Source organism: Asterias amurensis, chromosome 5 (assembly GCF_032118995.1).
Source record: "Asterias amurensis chromosome 5, ASM3211899v1".
NCBI classification, from domain to species: domain Eukaryota; kingdom Metazoa; phylum Echinodermata; class Asteroidea; order Forcipulatida; family Asteriidae; genus Asterias; species Asterias amurensis.
The window spans coordinates 3,968,529-3,986,245 of record NC_092652.1 but is presented as its reverse complement, the minus strand read 5'-3'; the positions used below and the strand labels follow the sequence as shown (position 1 = coordinate 3,986,245).

At 36.4% G+C, this 17,717-nt stretch overlaps 1 protein-coding gene across 2 annotated transcripts in view; it reads right to left on the bottom strand.

Moving 5' to 3' along the window:
- The window catches only part of LOC139937799 (diacylglycerol kinase beta-like), a 143,012-nt gene extending 125,985 nt beyond the window's left edge, over nucleotides 1-17,027 (bottom strand). The window contains exons 1-3 of one of the 2 annotated variants that reach the window (XM_071933113.1): nucleotides 16,865-17,027; nucleotides 2,171-2,361; nucleotides 207-471 (exon numbers count right to left, since the gene is read on the bottom strand). In XM_071933113.1, the coding sequence (XP_071789214.1) occupies nucleotides 207-264 (58 nt within the window). In that variant the 5' untranslated portion in view covers nucleotides 265-471; nucleotides 2,171-2,361; nucleotides 16,865-17,027. Of the gene's footprint in view, nucleotides 1-206; nucleotides 472-1,497; nucleotides 1,921-2,170; nucleotides 2,362-16,864 lie in introns of those variants that run through there. The other variant, XM_071933115.1, reaches the window with a different exon arrangement.
- Nucleotides 17,028-17,717: the final 690 nt, after the last annotated feature.

Here is a 17,717-nt window from a genome sequence, read left to right as displayed (position 1 = left end):
GGATTTCAATAAAATTTGCATATTTTGGAGCTCCTGGTAAATGAGGTTTATATGTCAAGATTTGTCTTCAAAGAACCTTTTCATCATTACGTTTATGAAACTGCCATAAATGACCTCATAACAGTTCTGAGGCAGACGATTTCATGTTGCTTTCTTACCAACGCAAAATAGGACATTTACAAAAAGCAGAAAAAGTTGGTACTTACATGTGACGTAATCCAGTAACTGCTCGAACTGTCCAGGACTTAATTTATCCCACTGCATGGCGCTGATTGCTGGTAGAGCTTCAACTGTAGTGAAATGGAGTGCAGTAACTTAAAAATAAACTTGAAGCATCCAAAACGCAGACAAACAGAATCAGCTGACAGCGATAAGGTCAAATTGGGGTCTCAGCGGTGACTACTGTTTTGAATGTGGTGACTCGCTTGTTGTTCTTGACTGGTTGAACAAGGTGAGCTTCATACACTCCAGCTAAATGAAATAAAATAAAATGATAAACGCAAATTTAATTTTCAAAACATTTCATTTTTACATTTTGATTTATTGCCGAATGCGATACAAATTTTGACAACGAATAAGTCGCAACAGTTGAGTTGTGCTGAACTCCTGCAAAACAATCGCTCTGCAACGTAAAATTTTGTTTTGCATTCGCAGGAAGTATGAACCAGGCTTAAAGACACTGGACACTATTGGCAATTGCAAAGACCAGTCTTCTCACTTGCTGTATCTCAACATATGCATAAAATAACAAACCTGTCAAAATTTGAGCTCAAGCGGTCATCGAAGTTGCGAGATAATAATGAAAGAAAAAACACCCTTGTCACAAGAAGTTGTGTGCTTTCAGATACCTGATTTCGAGGCCTCAATATCTAAATCTGAGGTCTCAAAATCAAATTTGTGGAAAATTACTTCTTTCTCGAAAACTACGTCACTTCAGAGGGAGCTGTTTCTCACAATGTTTTATACTATCAACAGCTCCCCATTACTCATTACCAAGCAAGGTTTTATGCTAATAGCTATTTTGAGTAATAACCAATAGTGTCCACTGCCTTTAACAGATATATTTTGGATTGGCTGAGAGAGGATAGACGGTACTGCCCCTATCTTTATTTAAAATCAATTTGCATTGAGGAAATCAAAATTTATAAAACACGAATAAAAACCTGTGAAAGACGCTGACCAAAATTATCAAATTAACATTTAAAAAAATTCCAACCTGCATTTTTTTTTAAACAAGTACACCTGCACTTAGCATAAGCCTACATGGTCCGACACTCAATAATTAAGTGCACAAACACACTACCAGTAAAGATACAAATCCAAAGCCATAATATCCATATCATTATAACAGTGTACAGTAGACTGAGCATATCTCTAGTGTTATGCTAGTATTAATATTGTCAACATGAAAGGCCGTACACAGCTTACCGTTGAGAAAGTGCATAATACGCATGCATCCCATAAACTAAATAACAACCATGTGAAAATTGTACACACCTTAACACCATCAGGAAGTCAACGTCTGTTACTGACTCCCCCACTTTTCTCACTCTATTTCTCAGTCCTCCCTCACTCTTGTCAACCAAGAATCTTCAAAGCCGAACTCACTGTTGTGACTGCGTCTGTGTCCTGTATATATAGGCTAGTGTCCCACGCAGCAGACTTATTTATTCCCTTTAATAAACTGGCTATAGGCAGCTGGCGAAGAAAACTTCACACCAAAACAGAGAGAGTAGATAACCAGTCAACCACATCCACCTACTACATGTACATACAGCAAGGAACTATACAATCAAACTGCACCACGAGTGATTGTGCGTTACGACGAATACACAGAGCAGGCAAACCCAGACATGTGAAGCTAACGAGAGTGGGTTGGGCTCTGTAGATGGTTTGTAGCAAACACTGTGCCACACAATTCATACAGAGAAACCTACAGTCACCGGTCCACTGTGCTACAGTGTGCAATCTGAGCACAGACCTACCAGCATAACACCTCTACACGCATACACACACACACACACAACCTAGGACAGTCAGAGGGAAAAGTGCTACGGGCCCATCCAAGCCGACTCTCTAGTCATATATATCCTAGGGGAGAGAGGTCAAAGTGACATTGGCTATTGACGTAATATGACTTCAGGTCACTCATCCAACGAGAACTATTTACCTCTCTACTTCTTGCTCAGTCAGCTGGTCAGGCTGTTGTCCATTGCCGGCCGGGGATCCTAAGAATAGGCTAGTAATGACCTTGGATGTCACAAGTACATTCTAGACAAGGTTCATTACACGGTAATCTCCTCCACAGATGATTATGAGGACAGATGGATGAATTGAAGAGGTCCAGGAAGGAAATCAGACCTGGAGAGTACATAACAATACATTTTTAAGAACTCTCTTTTTGACAAAATATGAAAAATATTAGGCAGTAATAATTTAGGGTAAATATCTTACTTACCAAACAAACAAACAATCAAATCAAGATCAGACCTGGGTAATATACAACAATCAATTTTTAAAGGGAAGGTACACGTTTGGTAATTACTCAAAACAAATACTAACTTATAAACTGACTTGGTAGCGGGCATTGGAGAGCTGTTGATAGTATAAAACATTGTGAGAAACGGCTCCCTCTGAAGTAGCATAGATTTTGAGAAAGAGGTAATTTCTCACAATAATAAAAGACTTCTAGCCAGAAGTCTTTTATCTGAAAGCACACAAACTCAGCTAACAACAGTGTTTTTTCTCTCATCATTTTCTCGCAACTTCGATGACCAATTTATCTCAAATTTTCACAGGTTTGTTATTTTAGGCTTATGTTGGGATACACCAAGTGAGATGATTGGTCTTTGACAATTACCAAATGTGTACCTTCCCTTTAAGAACTTTGTTTTTGACAAGATACATGTATGAAAAATATTAAGCTTAAATATTTGGGGTAAGTATTTTCTTACTCCAGTAAAAGGACATCATACAAGGAGCAGACTTGGAAAATATACAACAATCAATTAATTTTTAATAAATCTCTTTTGGAATAAGATGTGAAAAATATTTGGCCTTAACAATAAGGGGTAAGTACTTTCTTACTCAAGTAAAAGGATACCAAACCAAGACCTGGAGAATATACAATAATCAATTTTTTAAGAACTTTTTTTTTTCACAACATGTGGAAAATATCAGGCTTAAATAATTTGGAGTAGATATTTCCTTACTCGGATAAAAGGATACCAAATTAAGATCAGAACCTGGGATATAAATAAACAACAATCAATTTTTGTGAAATCTCCTTTTGACAAATTTTAGGCCTAAACAATTTGGGGGAAATATTTTCTTGCTAGGGTAAAAGGATACCAAATTAGATCAGACCTGGGAAATATACAACAAATCCATTAAAAAAAAATTTTTTTTTAATTATGCCTTTATAGTTTGGTGTAAATATTACTCAGGTAAAAAAAAGCTTGTAACTGTGTTCAATTTCAAATTCATTTCAGCTTAATTTCTTTTCAGTTTCAAGAATGCAAAGGATTGACCTGTGCAAAAGATTGTGCCGAACATTGGATCATGTGATATTGTTTGACTGCCATTTATTAGTCATCTAGCAGAACAGACGGCCAAATATCTAAAACGAGCCAAATGTGTCCTCAAATGGCATAAGTCAATCTAATAATCAATTGTTTGTTTTGTAAAAAGAAAAAGATAAATGTGTGCATAGTGGTACATGCAGGTTGTGTAAATAATATCTACAGTAAAGGAAATTAAATTTGTAGCGATGGAACGCGCAATGTATCAACACACTATTACAAGTTACTTTTCATAGAAATGACTCTATTTTCAAAAAATAAATAAGGGAAGGTGCACCAACCATGACCAGGTTCCACGAATTGTATCTCATTTAGAAATAAATTTCATTTCGAACAATGAACATATGCATCAAAATAGAATGTACTGACATCAATGTTGCATGATACTCTTTCAGATTATTATACTGGTGCTAACAATTTGGGATGTCTGAAAAAGATACATAAATGTTTTGACAACAATTAATTATCTTGGATGTAATTGTGGTTTTTCCCACTTTTCAGAATTTGTGTAACAACTATTTAGATAGTATAGCAACAAAACAAAAAAATGCAAAACAAATTTCATACTAGTTCAATTTTTCTCATGGAATGATCCATAATGTAAAATGATCCATTTGTTTGTTGACCGACAGGCCATGCAAAGTTGATGTTATCGCTCATACGTAGAGACTCATTAATTGTTTGGGAAGTTGATCTAATCGCAAAAATGCGTTGAGACTTTTCTGGATTACATTTTATGGACCTTTGTGCCATGTCTTTCTTACAAGAATGTCCACATGGTGCTTACTTGCCGTTTTTTTCTTTTCATCACGTAAACCAAGTTAAAATGTCCAATGAAGTGTTTTACATTGTTTTCAAGAAAGAGGTAAATTCTCACTCCAATATTGAAAGACTTCAGGCCTGACGTAAGGCATTTAAAAGCACACATAGTTCTGTGCAACAAAGGAATCTTTTCTTTCACTATTATCTTGTAACTTTCATGAACAATTGAGTCCAAATACTCACAGGTTTGTTTTGTTATGCCTATGTTTGGATACACCAAGTGAGAATACTGGTCTTTGACAATTACCAAAGGTGTCCTGGGGTGGATTTCACAAAGGTAGTCCTAACTTAGGACTAGTCCTAAGCAATGCTAAGAGATAGGACTGGTCCTAAGTTAGGACCAGTAATGACACGTGTTCAAAATAAATCCGAAATTCTCGACGACGAGAATTGATAATTGTTTTAATGTTTTCTCAAAAAGTAAAGTATTTCATGGAATAATATTTCAAGAGAAGTCTTTCACCATTACATTCTATAAACCCTTTAAGTTATTTGTAAATCTGTGAACTTTTTTTTTCTGTTCCAAAAGTGTATAATGGCTTTAAACAAAATATTAAACAACCTCTGTATACATACACTGTATTAACCATTTTCTTAAATTCAACCATTAGAGCTAGAAAATCTGTCCACGTTTCCCTATCTACTGAGAGTGCAGTAGTTGTATTGTCACAAAGGGCAAATACGGTGTATAAATAATATTGTTTACTCTACACATATTTATTTATCCGATAAGACTATCATCAAACTCTAAGATTGTGTACTTTTCCAACCAAGAATTTTTAGACTCCAGGGTATAGACGGACCATTATTAATTGCTTCATTTCTAGAGATTCATATTTGCCTTTGTCAATAAAGGAGGCTTATTTTTATAAATCTATTTATTTTGTATATTTAAAAGCCTACAGAGCATTGGATAGACTTGTGGACAAGTGGTTAATGGTCTGCCATGGTGAGATAGGTGAGTTGTGGCGGTGCTCTCGCGAGATCACTGCTCTCGCACAAACTGCTATTTGCTGACTTCTACCATTCTACCTCCATGCTTCTACTCATAAGGCCATCAGTCTCGCGAGAATACCGCGGGAATACCGCGGGAATATTTGGAATAGAGTCGGAAAGCTATCTAACGACAAGTCTAAGCATTGGGTGAACTTGACTGTAGTAAAATGACCAACAACAAGCTTGGAAGAACATTTCATTATTTAATGTTCAAGGTTTGTACCACTATCTACTGTTTTCATTCCTTAACGCCACTGTCAAGTTTTGTAATTGTTAAAGACCAGTGTTCTCACTTGGTGTATCCCATCATAACCAAAAAATAACAAGCCTGTGAAAATTTGGGCTCAATTGGTCATCGAAGTTGCGAGAAAATTATGAAAGAAAAAACTTCCTTGTTGGATGAATTTGTGTGCTTTCAGATAGGAATAAAAGACTTATAACCTCTTCCTCAAAAACTACGTTACTTCAGAGGGAGTCGTTTCCCACAATGTTTTATACTATCAACAGCTCTCCAATGCTCGTTACCGAGTCAGTTTTTAAGTTAATATTTGTTTTGAGTAATTACCAAACGTGTACCTTCCCTTTAAGCTTAAAGATCATCAATAATTTTTATTAAAACCAAAAAACAGGAATTTCTTCTCATTCCCCCTCCCTTTTCCACTTGTTTTTTCATCCATCTTCTCCTTTTTTAAAGCGTTAAATTACCCATTGATATTTTTTTTCTGGAATTTGTTTTGCTAAAATGTACCTCAATAACATTTCTGATCTTTATTTCAGTTGTCAGTCTTAGTCCATCTCTGTGCTCTACAGCATAATTATTAAAGGCTCAGCCGTCGATTTCACAAAGAGTTAGGACTCGTCTTATCTCGAGTTAGGACGAGTAACTCGTCCTAACTTAGGATTAATCTTAAGGTCTGCATGCTACAGTGCAGGGTTGGGACTCGTCCTAAATCATAAGATTAATCTTAAGTTAGGAAGAGTTTTGTGAAATCGACGGCTAGACACTATTGGTGGCTACTCAAAATAATAAGAATAAACTTACTCGGTATTGAGTAATGGGGAGCTGTTGGTAGTATAAAAAAAAATGAGAAACGGCTCCCTCTGAAGTAACAGTTTTTGAGAAAGAGGTAATTTCTTACTCAAACATTGAAAAGACTTCAGGCCTGAAGCCATTTAAGGCATCTGAAAACACACAAATTTGTGCAACACAGTGGGTTTTTTCTTTTCATTATTCTCTTGCAACTTCAATGACCAATTTAGTCCAAATTTTCACAGATTTGTGATTTTATGCATGCATATGTTGGAATACACCAAGTGAGAATATTCTTTACTGGTCTTTGACAATTACCAAAGATGTCAAGCCGATGATTTTCACCAAACTCTTCCTAACTAAGGATTAATCTTAGGACAAGTTTAGTTCCATATCCATATACGTTAGGATACAATGAACCCTAGGGTTACTCGTCCTAACTCCAGATAGGATTAATCCTAGCATTTCATGAAATCGTCTGCAGTGCCTTCAAGAAAATCTCAGTTTCCTGTTTGAGGCAAATCCAAAAGTGAGTCAGTTACTAGGTCAGTTACCCTTTCTGAAGAGTCTGCAACTGTAGAGAGATTCCTTCCTGAAAACTAGACATCTTTCTAAACAGCTTTTCTGCCCCATAAAAACTATCAGGATCGTGTATAGTAGTTCATGCAAATTCATACCTAATGGACTTCAACACCATCAAAGTCACGGATCACTGGGTACTTACGATTCTCAAGGAAAATACTTCAACTATGTGAAATGGAAAGTCATAAATACTTGAGGAGAAATCTGGAACAAGAACCTGACGGTCTTGAATTTCCCGACATATCCAGGTTTAAAGACACTGGACACTATAATTTGAGCTCAATTGGTCGTCGAAGTTGCGAGATAATAATGAAAGGAAAAAACACCCTTTTCACACGAAGTTGTGTGCTTTCAAACGCTTGATTTCGAGACCTCAAATTCTAATCTTGAGGTCTCAAAATCAAATTCATGGAAAAGTACCTCTTTCTCAAAAACTACTTTACTTCAGAGGGAGCCGTTTCTCACAATGTTTTATACTATCAACCTCTCCCCATTACTCGTTACCAAGGTTTTATGCTAATAATTATTTTGAGTAATTACCAATAGTGTCCACTGCCTTTAAGTATCAGCTGAAATGTACTGTTTTCTGATGGGGTAATGCGAAGTCAGGCCTGTACTTCACAGAGGCAACGAAGGCGATTGGCTCATGCCCCCTGGTCTATGCCTTGATGCCCTAGAAATTCTCCAGTAGAAATTTACAATTTTCTCGTAGGGTGCCCTTTACCAAGAAGAAACCACCTTGGTGCCCTTGCCCTTTCAAAAACGAAGCATACAGGCCAGTGAAGTCACATATCTTTCACAGCATTTATCTTGAGGTTCAACATTCTTATAATTCATTCTTATTTTTATTTTCAAAAACCCAATACAGCGTCCGGTAACAACAAAAAATTACGATTATCTTCAACCGATTTGCAAAATGGAAAATCACTATCACTTTCACTATAACGATATATATAATTTTATGCTGGAAAATAAAATTAAAAAATCTGTGCATTTTTCTTTCCAAACTTTTGCACATTAAAGCCATTATACACTTTCGGTAAACAGTATTGTCCAAGTCCCACACTTCGTGTATCACAACTTATATATAAAATAACAATCCTGTGGAAATTTAGGCTCAATCGGACATCGGAGTCGGGAGAAAATAACGGGAAAACCCACTCCTGTTTTTGCGCGTTTCGCCGTGTCATGACATGTGTTTATAACAAATCCGTAATTCTCGTTAACGAGAATTTATATTGTTTTACCGTTTTCTCAAAAAGTAAAGCATTTCATGGACTAATATTTCAAGAGAAGTCTTTCACCATTACCTTCTGTAAACCCTGTAAATTATTTGTAAATCTGTGACTTTTTTTTTTTTTTTTTCTGTACCGAAAGGGTCCAATGGCTTTAAATTAAATAGCATACATGCAGGCTGGGATTTACACGGGGCCATGGCCTCCGTTGCCCGCCCCTGGTCTTGGCCTTGGTGCCCCTTCAATAGTTTCCCTTTAAGATTTTCCAATGGTGCCCTTGCAATGTCCCCTTTGCAAAATGAAAATGGCCTTGCTTTACAAGGATGAAATTCCAGGCCTGATATGTTTATAATGTCACTAGGATGACACTCGGACCAATATCACAAATGCAAAAATCCTAAAATAAAAACAAATTTATTTACAAGAATTTTTCCTTCTGAATGAGTCCGTCTTGTCCAGTAAGTCCCGCTGGTACAACTATAGCCTCAAAAAACAATTTTCAGAATGACAGTCAGTTTTGGATCCCTCCTCAAAATATGACCTACATGCGTCGCACATCCAGCGACTGGCAGACGACAGTGAGCGTGCTTCATGGGCATTCTACCCCCCCCCCCCCCCCCGATGCAAAATGACCGATTGCGATGGGATCTCAACACGAGGGATATTGTGTTTCGTCGATGGGACGCTCAATGTAATTGGCTTGGAAGCTGTTGCTCTTAGGGTCATGTAGAGACACAGTGGATTCATCTTGACAATGCTGACTCAAATCTTAACCCTTGGGTTACTACCGTGGACCCATAATCAGAACGAGATGCCTGTTATCGCCACTTTTTCACCTACGTACAGAAACAAATCCCACGTGTGTGCTACAGGCTCAGAGTTTTTTACTTGGATTGATTTTTTTTAGTATTTGTTCGATTGTTTATCTCTGTAGGTTATTTCAATGCATTTTTATGACGTGTATAATATTGTGCATATATATATAGCGCAGCTTCAAAGCAAATTTAGCTTTAAGATTTGGCCTCATTGTTTTTTCTTTTTTGTGAACTGGACATAAATTTGTTATGAGCTTAAATGGAATTGAATACTGAATCAATGCATGAACATGTAGTGTAGTGCTAAAGAATTTAAAGTTTTACATAATTTTCACACAAAAACTGGCAGTATTTTGCACCGCCCAAAATTTGACAGGCACTGTACCTTGTAAAAAGTTGATGCATAAATAGTTGAATAACACAAAATAATAAGTTTACTTTAGACACTTTAAAGAACAAAGCTGATCACTTCACTTTTGCAATGTTAAACAAAATGTACAAGTACCAATATGTAAAGTTCATGGTTTGAATTCTTCTTAAATAGACTTGACAAAATTATTTCATTGCAATTTTTTTCTTAGAAATTGTATTCGCATTGTTTTTAATTATTTAGTTTGTTTATAAATGTATCATACTAAATTGTTGGTGTGTTCAACGATAAAGTGGGAACAGTTTTAAATTTTGCAACTTTCCAAAAAAACAAAAAACTTTCCAATTTCCAACCTCAATCTGAATCAGCTGGGAAAAAAATTGAATGCAAAACAAAAATCTTTTGAAATCATACTTGTCCAAGGTGCGAAGCGTTTGAAATTAAAAAATCAGCTACACATTTAAAGAAAGAGTTGCACTTGAGAAAATGTATCGAGAACGGACAAGGGGAAACTTGATATCAGAAACTCACCGGCTGGGATAGCTACGCCTCTCAAATTTCCCCTCCCTTGTGACTGCCTTTCTTTCTTTCCGTTGAAAAGCTTGTTCAATGACGACATTTTGCAAGTCGTGTTTACACAGAGCGACTGCATTTTAGGGGGATCGAAGTGGTGCTTTTGTCTGAATATTTTGTTGTCTTCCCACTGATAGGATATTTTAATTTCTTGGGGGTAATCTTAGACATTACGTGCAAAAGTGAAATCAAATACTGACCGTGGAAATGTAATACCTTTTGGCTTTTTACAAATTGCAGAATCAGATTTTTAAAAATAATAATACAAATACTACACCGCATGAATATCGCATGCTACAATATGCACAAGTGGACACAAGAAACATTTGCTTATGAGTCCTTGGAAAAAATCAAATAAACTGCTCAACCTATGAAAAAATCATTAGTTTTCAATAACAGTCTTACTTTTCAAATCTACACTTATAGGAAACTGTTCAAAACTCCTTTTTATTTTAAAAACGATATACATTATTATAAAAAGGTAATTTAATTAGCAAAAATTCCGAATGGCTGACCTGCCAAAAAATCAAAATCTGAAGTTTAGTTGTCCCTTAATAAAATTTGGTTTTCAAGTGTCTAAGCGTATCTTAATTCATTTCTTAATACTTTTGAATATTTACCGTTTAACATCTTGGTTGCTATGGGAGTTTATTTGGTGTGAAGCTCTAGCTTACCTGAACAGCGCCACCTTGTGTTCACAACATAAATAGTCAGATTTTTGCAGATTACTTACTTGAGTAACTATAGTCACTACTCTCCAACTCATACTACATGTATCAAGTCAGACCTGGGCCCAATTTCATAGAGACGCTAAGCACAAAAATTTGCTTAGCATGAAATTTTTGCCTTGATAAAAACGGGATTACCAACCAAATTTCCACGTGAATTTCAGGATAAGCAAACAACAGCTGAATACCAGTAGCAAGCAATATGCCACAAATGGAAATTTGGTTGATAATCCTGTTTTTATCAAGGAAGAAATTTCATGCATAGCAAATTTTCGTGCTTAGCAGCTCTATGAAATTGGGCCCTGGAACTACACAATGGAGGCCAAAGAAGGCCATATCCTCCATTGCCCCTGGCAATGGCCTTGGTGCCCCTACAAAATTTTCCAATAGGCTTAAAGATTTTCCAATGGAAGTGCCCTTTGCAAAATTAAAATGGCCTTGCCCTCTCAAAGACGAAATTCCAGTTCTGTCAAGTATGTTTCTCAATGCTAGATTAAATGTTGCATTTTATTTACTAAGGGATTTCAGCCACTTTCCATGAGTTGAACAAAAATGATTTTTATTTGGTTTTTTTTTCCCATTACACCGATGTGTGTTAGCACTGTATACTCAGTACTTACCAGAGTTCTGGGAAAAAAATTCCCAGGCATATTACTTGGGTGGGTACAAAAAAAAACTAATATTCTTTATCCCTGATGCAAATTTAACATCTATTAAAAAATATTTTCACATTATAAACCAAATAACTGTTGCTGCCTTGACTCAGTAAACTGAATAATACCATTCCACATAATGTGTCTTGCTTTCAAAGACACAAGTGTCATGACCAGGACTCGAACCAACAACCCGCTGATCAGAAAGACCAGAACTTGAGTCCAGTGCTGCTCGACCACAACAGTCCAGAAAATCAATGAATTGAATAAATCTTACACCCTTGAAACAGTTTGTGAAAAAAAAAATTGAGGAAATCGACTGATAAGCTGAAAAGTTGCAACCCAAAAGATGTGAAAACATCTGTGGTGATTGTGTAAACAACTCTATTTTAATAGAGTTGGTTTACACAATCACAACAATTTAATAGATTTACAGTTGACTGCTTTTGGTTGTTGGTGTTTCATGGTTGGATGCTTTTGACAAGCCTGATGTTCAAAATAGAGCGTTTTATGATTTAGGGGGCCTAGATGCCATACATGCAAGTTGAGTATTCAGCTCTACGCAATCCATTTATGAAAGGGCGAAAGTCGTTTTTATTTTGCAAAGGGCACCAAGGCCAAGACCAGGGCAACGAAATGGACTATTGGAAAATCAAGGCACTGGACACCTAGGCCCAATTTCATAGAGCTGCTTAAGCACAACATTTTGCTTAAGCAAAAAATTCATTGCTTAGTAAAATCAGATTACCGGCCAAGACTCCACTCAATTGTTATGCTAAGTAAACAACAGCTAAATACTACTCATAAGCAATGTATATGGCATGAAATTTTGGCCAGTAACATGTGTAAAATAAGCGAGCTATTTTCGTGCTTAAGCAAATTTTTTGCTTAAGCAGCTCTATGAAATTGGCCCCTAGTGTGACCATCCACCACAAATGGGCTGTAAAGTTGACACTTTTACTGTCATGGGCTTAAACGTATTTTTGGAGAGAGTGTGTAATCAGCTTCAAAATGATACCATCCACATTTAAATCAGACTTTTCTTGACGAAGTTATGGATGGTCACAATTGTCAAAGACCAGTATTCTCTTGTGTGGTCCCAACATGCATAAAATAACAAATCTGTAGAAATTTTGACTCAATTGGTCATCGAAGTTGAAGGAGAATAATGAAAGAAAAATCACCTTCGTTGGACAAATTTGTGTGCTTTCTTCAGACGCATAAAAAAGGCTCCAGGCCCGAGTTCTTTGATTTTTTTTTTATTATGAGAAATTACCTCTTTCTCAAAACTATGTTACTTCAGCAGCTCTCCATTGCTCGTTACCAAGTAAGTTTCTTTGCTAACAATTATTTTGAATAAATTAGGCCTTCCAATAGGTTCCGGTGGCTTTTAAGGGCCTTTAATTTTTAAATATGGTTAAAATATTAGTGAGGATAGTTCATACTTTTTCAATCTGCTACATATTTTATGTAAACAGTAAGGTCAACTGTGAAAAAAACACTAAAATTTTAAATTTGTTGTATGTAAATGTATCTCATCCTTCAATCTGATGTGTTCAGGCACTATAGTAACAAAATCATGTTAATGATTGCATGTTGCGATCACAAACAAACTCTCCCTGTTTATTATCTCGTCCTAAATCTGCTGAAAAGGGCTACATAACTTCCAGGTCATAGCAACAGTGTCAGTGGATCTCAGATCAAATCTGTTTGCAAACAAGTTAATAGCTTTGTGTCAGCCCTATTAATCTATGTATTTTCTAGAGAGATTATTTCAGTTTTTTTCCGGTCATAAATCATCTCAGAATTTGAGCAAAGTGCTTTGCAAACCAAGAGGCTGAATGTATGTTGGGACAGTAAGTCTTTACACAGTGTAACATACACAATCATACCCAGCACTATTTTAAAAAGCCGTCCTTGCCCTTTTTTTAAAACATTGACTTTTTGAATGGCCTTGTAAGTGACAAATTGCAAAACAATTTTTACTTCATTTCACTGCCCTAACTTTACTGAGAACATGTATTACTTGATAGGATCATTTGCATTATAGTGTACACCAAAGTTGTGTAACACTTTGTATTCTTGATCCTTTCCTCTGGCATGATAAATGGACCTCAGGAAAAAAAGTAGGAATATTATAACAAGTACAAGGGCTAACCTACAAGTACACATGGTGTAGGCTTTAAAGACAGTGGATACTATTGGTAATTGTCAAAGACCAGTCTTCTCACTTGCTGTATCTCAACATATTCATATAATAACCAACCTGTGAAAATTTGAGCTCAATTGGTCATCAAAGTTGCGAAATAATAATGAAAGAAAAAGCACCCTTTCGTCACACTGAGTTGTATGCTTTCAGATGCATGATTTTGAGACCTCAATATCTAAATCTGAGGTCCCAAAATCAAGTTCGTGGAAAATTACTTCTTTCTCGAAAACTACGTTACTTCAGAGGGAGCCATTTTTCACAATGTTTGACACTATCAACCTCTCCCCATTACTCGTTACCAAGTAAGGTTTTATGCTAATAATTATGTTGAGTAATTACCAATAGTGTCCACTGCCTTATACAGTTCAGGCTAAATAACCACAACTTATCTGATTTTCCCCCAAGGGCAAAACATTGGAAATCAGTCTCAAGAAGGAAGAATAGATCATTCCCGTTTCCTCATACGAAGAAAGACAAAACTCGCAATAACAAGGAAGTGATGTACATGTGTAAATATAAGAACTTAAGAAGATAAATAAAACCATTGAGGATTCTATGAGGAAGAAATAAAACATAGCATTGCTTTAACCCTCAAGAAATCAATGATAATCCCATTCTGCTTGTACAGTGTAATGTAAATAGGATTCTTCTGTTTATTTAGGAGTCTCAAGAAAATGAGGAACAAGGTACGGGTACGGGAAGAAGGAAATAATTAGACAGACACAGATCAAGTTTGTATTAGAGAGGCCAATCGTGAAGGATAACATTTGGAATGAGAAAAATATTTTTATAATTTTTTATGTTTATATTATATTATTACGAAGGTTAACATTTGGGATGAGAAAAATATTTGCATATCATTATATTTTTTTGTTTTAATTCTTAAATTTTGAATACATACTTCTCTCACACAAGTGGTTTAAGTTTCTATTTGCATACCAAACCCAATTCGATTCCAAAATTAAAACAAGGTGTACAAAATGGCAAGTACTGTCTTTAAACATGAACATGTAAACCCTCATCTTAGAATATTAAAATGATTCGATTCTAACTGTGGGTTCGATTGTAGCAGTTGTGTACTCTTTGCAGCCTAACGTGTATAGGGGACCTATTTCACATACATTGCTGGATTGTAAATTTCTGGCAATGATATGATACTATGAAACAAGGATTCTTCACAATGCAATGCGTCACGTGTGTGAACCAGAAACACTGGGGTTAACTTCTTCCACGATACTGGTGCTGGGTTCTTAGCATGCACCACCGATCCTACGTATTATGGGACCAGTTGCGATAACGTTACCCTCTTCCCAACAGCCGGTAGGGAAGAGGGTTACGTTATTGCAACTAACCCATCTGAAGGACATTGAAGCAGTTATGGTATCTTGCTCAAAGGACACAAGTGCCACGACAAAGACTCGAACCCACACATTGCTAATCAGATACACCAGAATTTGAGTCAAGCGCTTTTAAAGGAACACGTTGCCTTGGATCGGACGAGTTGGTCAAAACAAAAGCGTTTTTAACCGTTTTTTATATAATGCATATGGTTGAAAAGATGTTTTAAAAGTAGCATACAATGATCCACACAAGTTTGCCTCGAAATTGCGTGGTTTTCCTTCTACTGTGCGAACTATCACCGTCGGCCATTTATGGGAGTCAAAATTTTGACCCCCATAAATGGCCGACGTGTTAGTCGACGAGGTAAAAGGAAAACCACGCAATTTCGAGGCATGTTTGTGTGGATCATTGTATTCTACTTTTACAACATCTTTCTACCCACATGCATTTTATAAAAAAAAACGGTTACAAACGTTTTTCAAAGACCAACTCGACCGATCCAAGGCAACGTGTTCCTTTAAAAGCGGTACCCTTAAACACATAAATTTTGGCAGCTCTTTAGTTAGATCTCTACGATGGTGAACCAAGAGCTAAGGTTAATACCAGTTGCGATAACATAACCCTCCTCCCTCCGGCTGTCGGGAGGAAACCCTCCTCCTTCCGGCTGTCGGGAGGAGGGTTATGTAAATCGCAACTACGATTATAGCAGTGTACTGGTACACTAACAGATGATGTACGCAGATAGCATTTCATCTCTAGCTATTTATTTAAAACTAACAGCGTGATGAAACTGAAAGGATACTTCTAAATCTTCCTCTTGAAGGCTATAAGTAATACGAAATGTCTACTGTAGTTTAGAAATAGTTTACACTAATAAAATAAAAGCAGCCACAAAATGTTAATAGTTTATTTATGTTGCTAAACGCTGTATAAACCATGGGGTCGATTTCACAAAGAGTTAGGACCAGTCCTAACTTAGGACTAGTCCTAGGAGATATACAAATTGCATGGATAGTCCTAAGTTAGGACGAATAACTGGTCCTAACTCGAGATAAGACTAGTCCTAACTCTTTGTGAAATCGACCCCTGATCAACTAAACTAAAGCTAACACTCTCAGGTCTCACTCCTCGGTCATTAATAATATAATTTTAATTACAAAATATTAAACAAAATTTAAAACAATATTTTTAAATACACTTTTTTAAAGCCATTGGACACTTTCTGTAAAAAGTATTGTTCAAGGCCCACACTTCGTGTATCACAACTTGTATAAAGTAACAAACCTGTGAAAATTTAGCCTCAATCGGTCATCGGAGTCGGGAGAAAATAAGGGGAAAACCCACCAGGTTGTTTCCGCACGTTTTGGTGTGTCATGACATGTGTTTAATTAAAATAAATCCGTAGTTCTCGATATCGAGAACAGTGGTATTGTTTTAATGTTTTCTCAAAAAGTAAAGCATTTCATGGAATAATATTTCTAGAGAAGTCTTTCATTTCACCATTACCTTCTGTAAATCGTGTAAGTCATTTGTAAATCTGTGAACTTTTAATTTTTTTTCTGTTCCGACAGTGTCCAATGGCTTTAAATGAAGCCTGGATTTAACCAAATGTTTTAAGTCATTATGTACCTGTTCTAACTTCGGCAAACTTCTACACCGTACCCCCTTCACCCATGTCTACCACACCTAAGTACCAGCATGGAGGTAGTCTAATTCTGCCTCCATGGTACCAGTAACACTAACAGCCTCAAGCTCAAATTCACAAATCACAAGAGAGTAATAAAATCGTACCAGCACTGCACAACACTAGTAACAGAAACACATGCAGAGAGACAGCCACACAGCAATAATGATCAACAACACGACCTAGTCATAATGCGTAGTAGGCCTAGTCCTTATTCTTTGACTTTTTTCTGATGAGATGCTTACCTTATATTGATGACAACACTCCTAGTTCCATGCAGCTCAAACCCAACAAGTTTTAAAAGCAAGCTGTAGTGTGGAAAGTACTACAGCAAGGTGGAGTAGAAACAACTCTGATAAAGTTACCGCGGACAGCCGTGACTGCATGCGTCTGTACTGTTTGTTTTCGTCTCAGATTGATTCAACAAGTGCGGAATATAAAAGAGAGTCTGCTCAACAAATTGAGAGCAGCGCCCTCTTGTGAGTCTATCGTTGTCAATGTCAACAAACGGAGCTAAAATCACCATCCCAGTCGAGGGCTACCTACTGGTTTCAGTATTAATTTTATTAATTTATGAGAGTGCGTCTCAAAACTGACGGAATCCTAAAAATAATAATAGCTTGTTTTAAGCTACTTTGAAATCGTCTGCATTAATGGTTTGAACATCATGAGGCGTACGACCTCCCCTCCCAAAAAGGGACAAAACGGGGAACTTTGGGCGGGTCACATATTTCTGGCAAGAAGTAACAAATACTTTTTACCCTTTAATTTAATTGACGTGGGTGATATTAATTGGGATCCATCCCATTATTTTAAAATTAATGAAATATAAAACAATTTTGAGTATGCAAATAAGTGCCAATGAAAGTTTGCATTGTAGATGATCTATGGTGCATCATCAAAGGCCAACTTAATATAGGCAAAATTAATTTATGAAATAAAAAAGAACAATAAAGGCAATCGGCCCAATTTCATAAAGCTGTTGAGCAGAAAATACTGCAAAAAATGAGTGGGACACCAGTCACAACAATGGAAACTTACTGTTATTTTGGATGGTAACCCAGTGGTAACCTGTTTCTTAAAGGAACACGTTGCCTT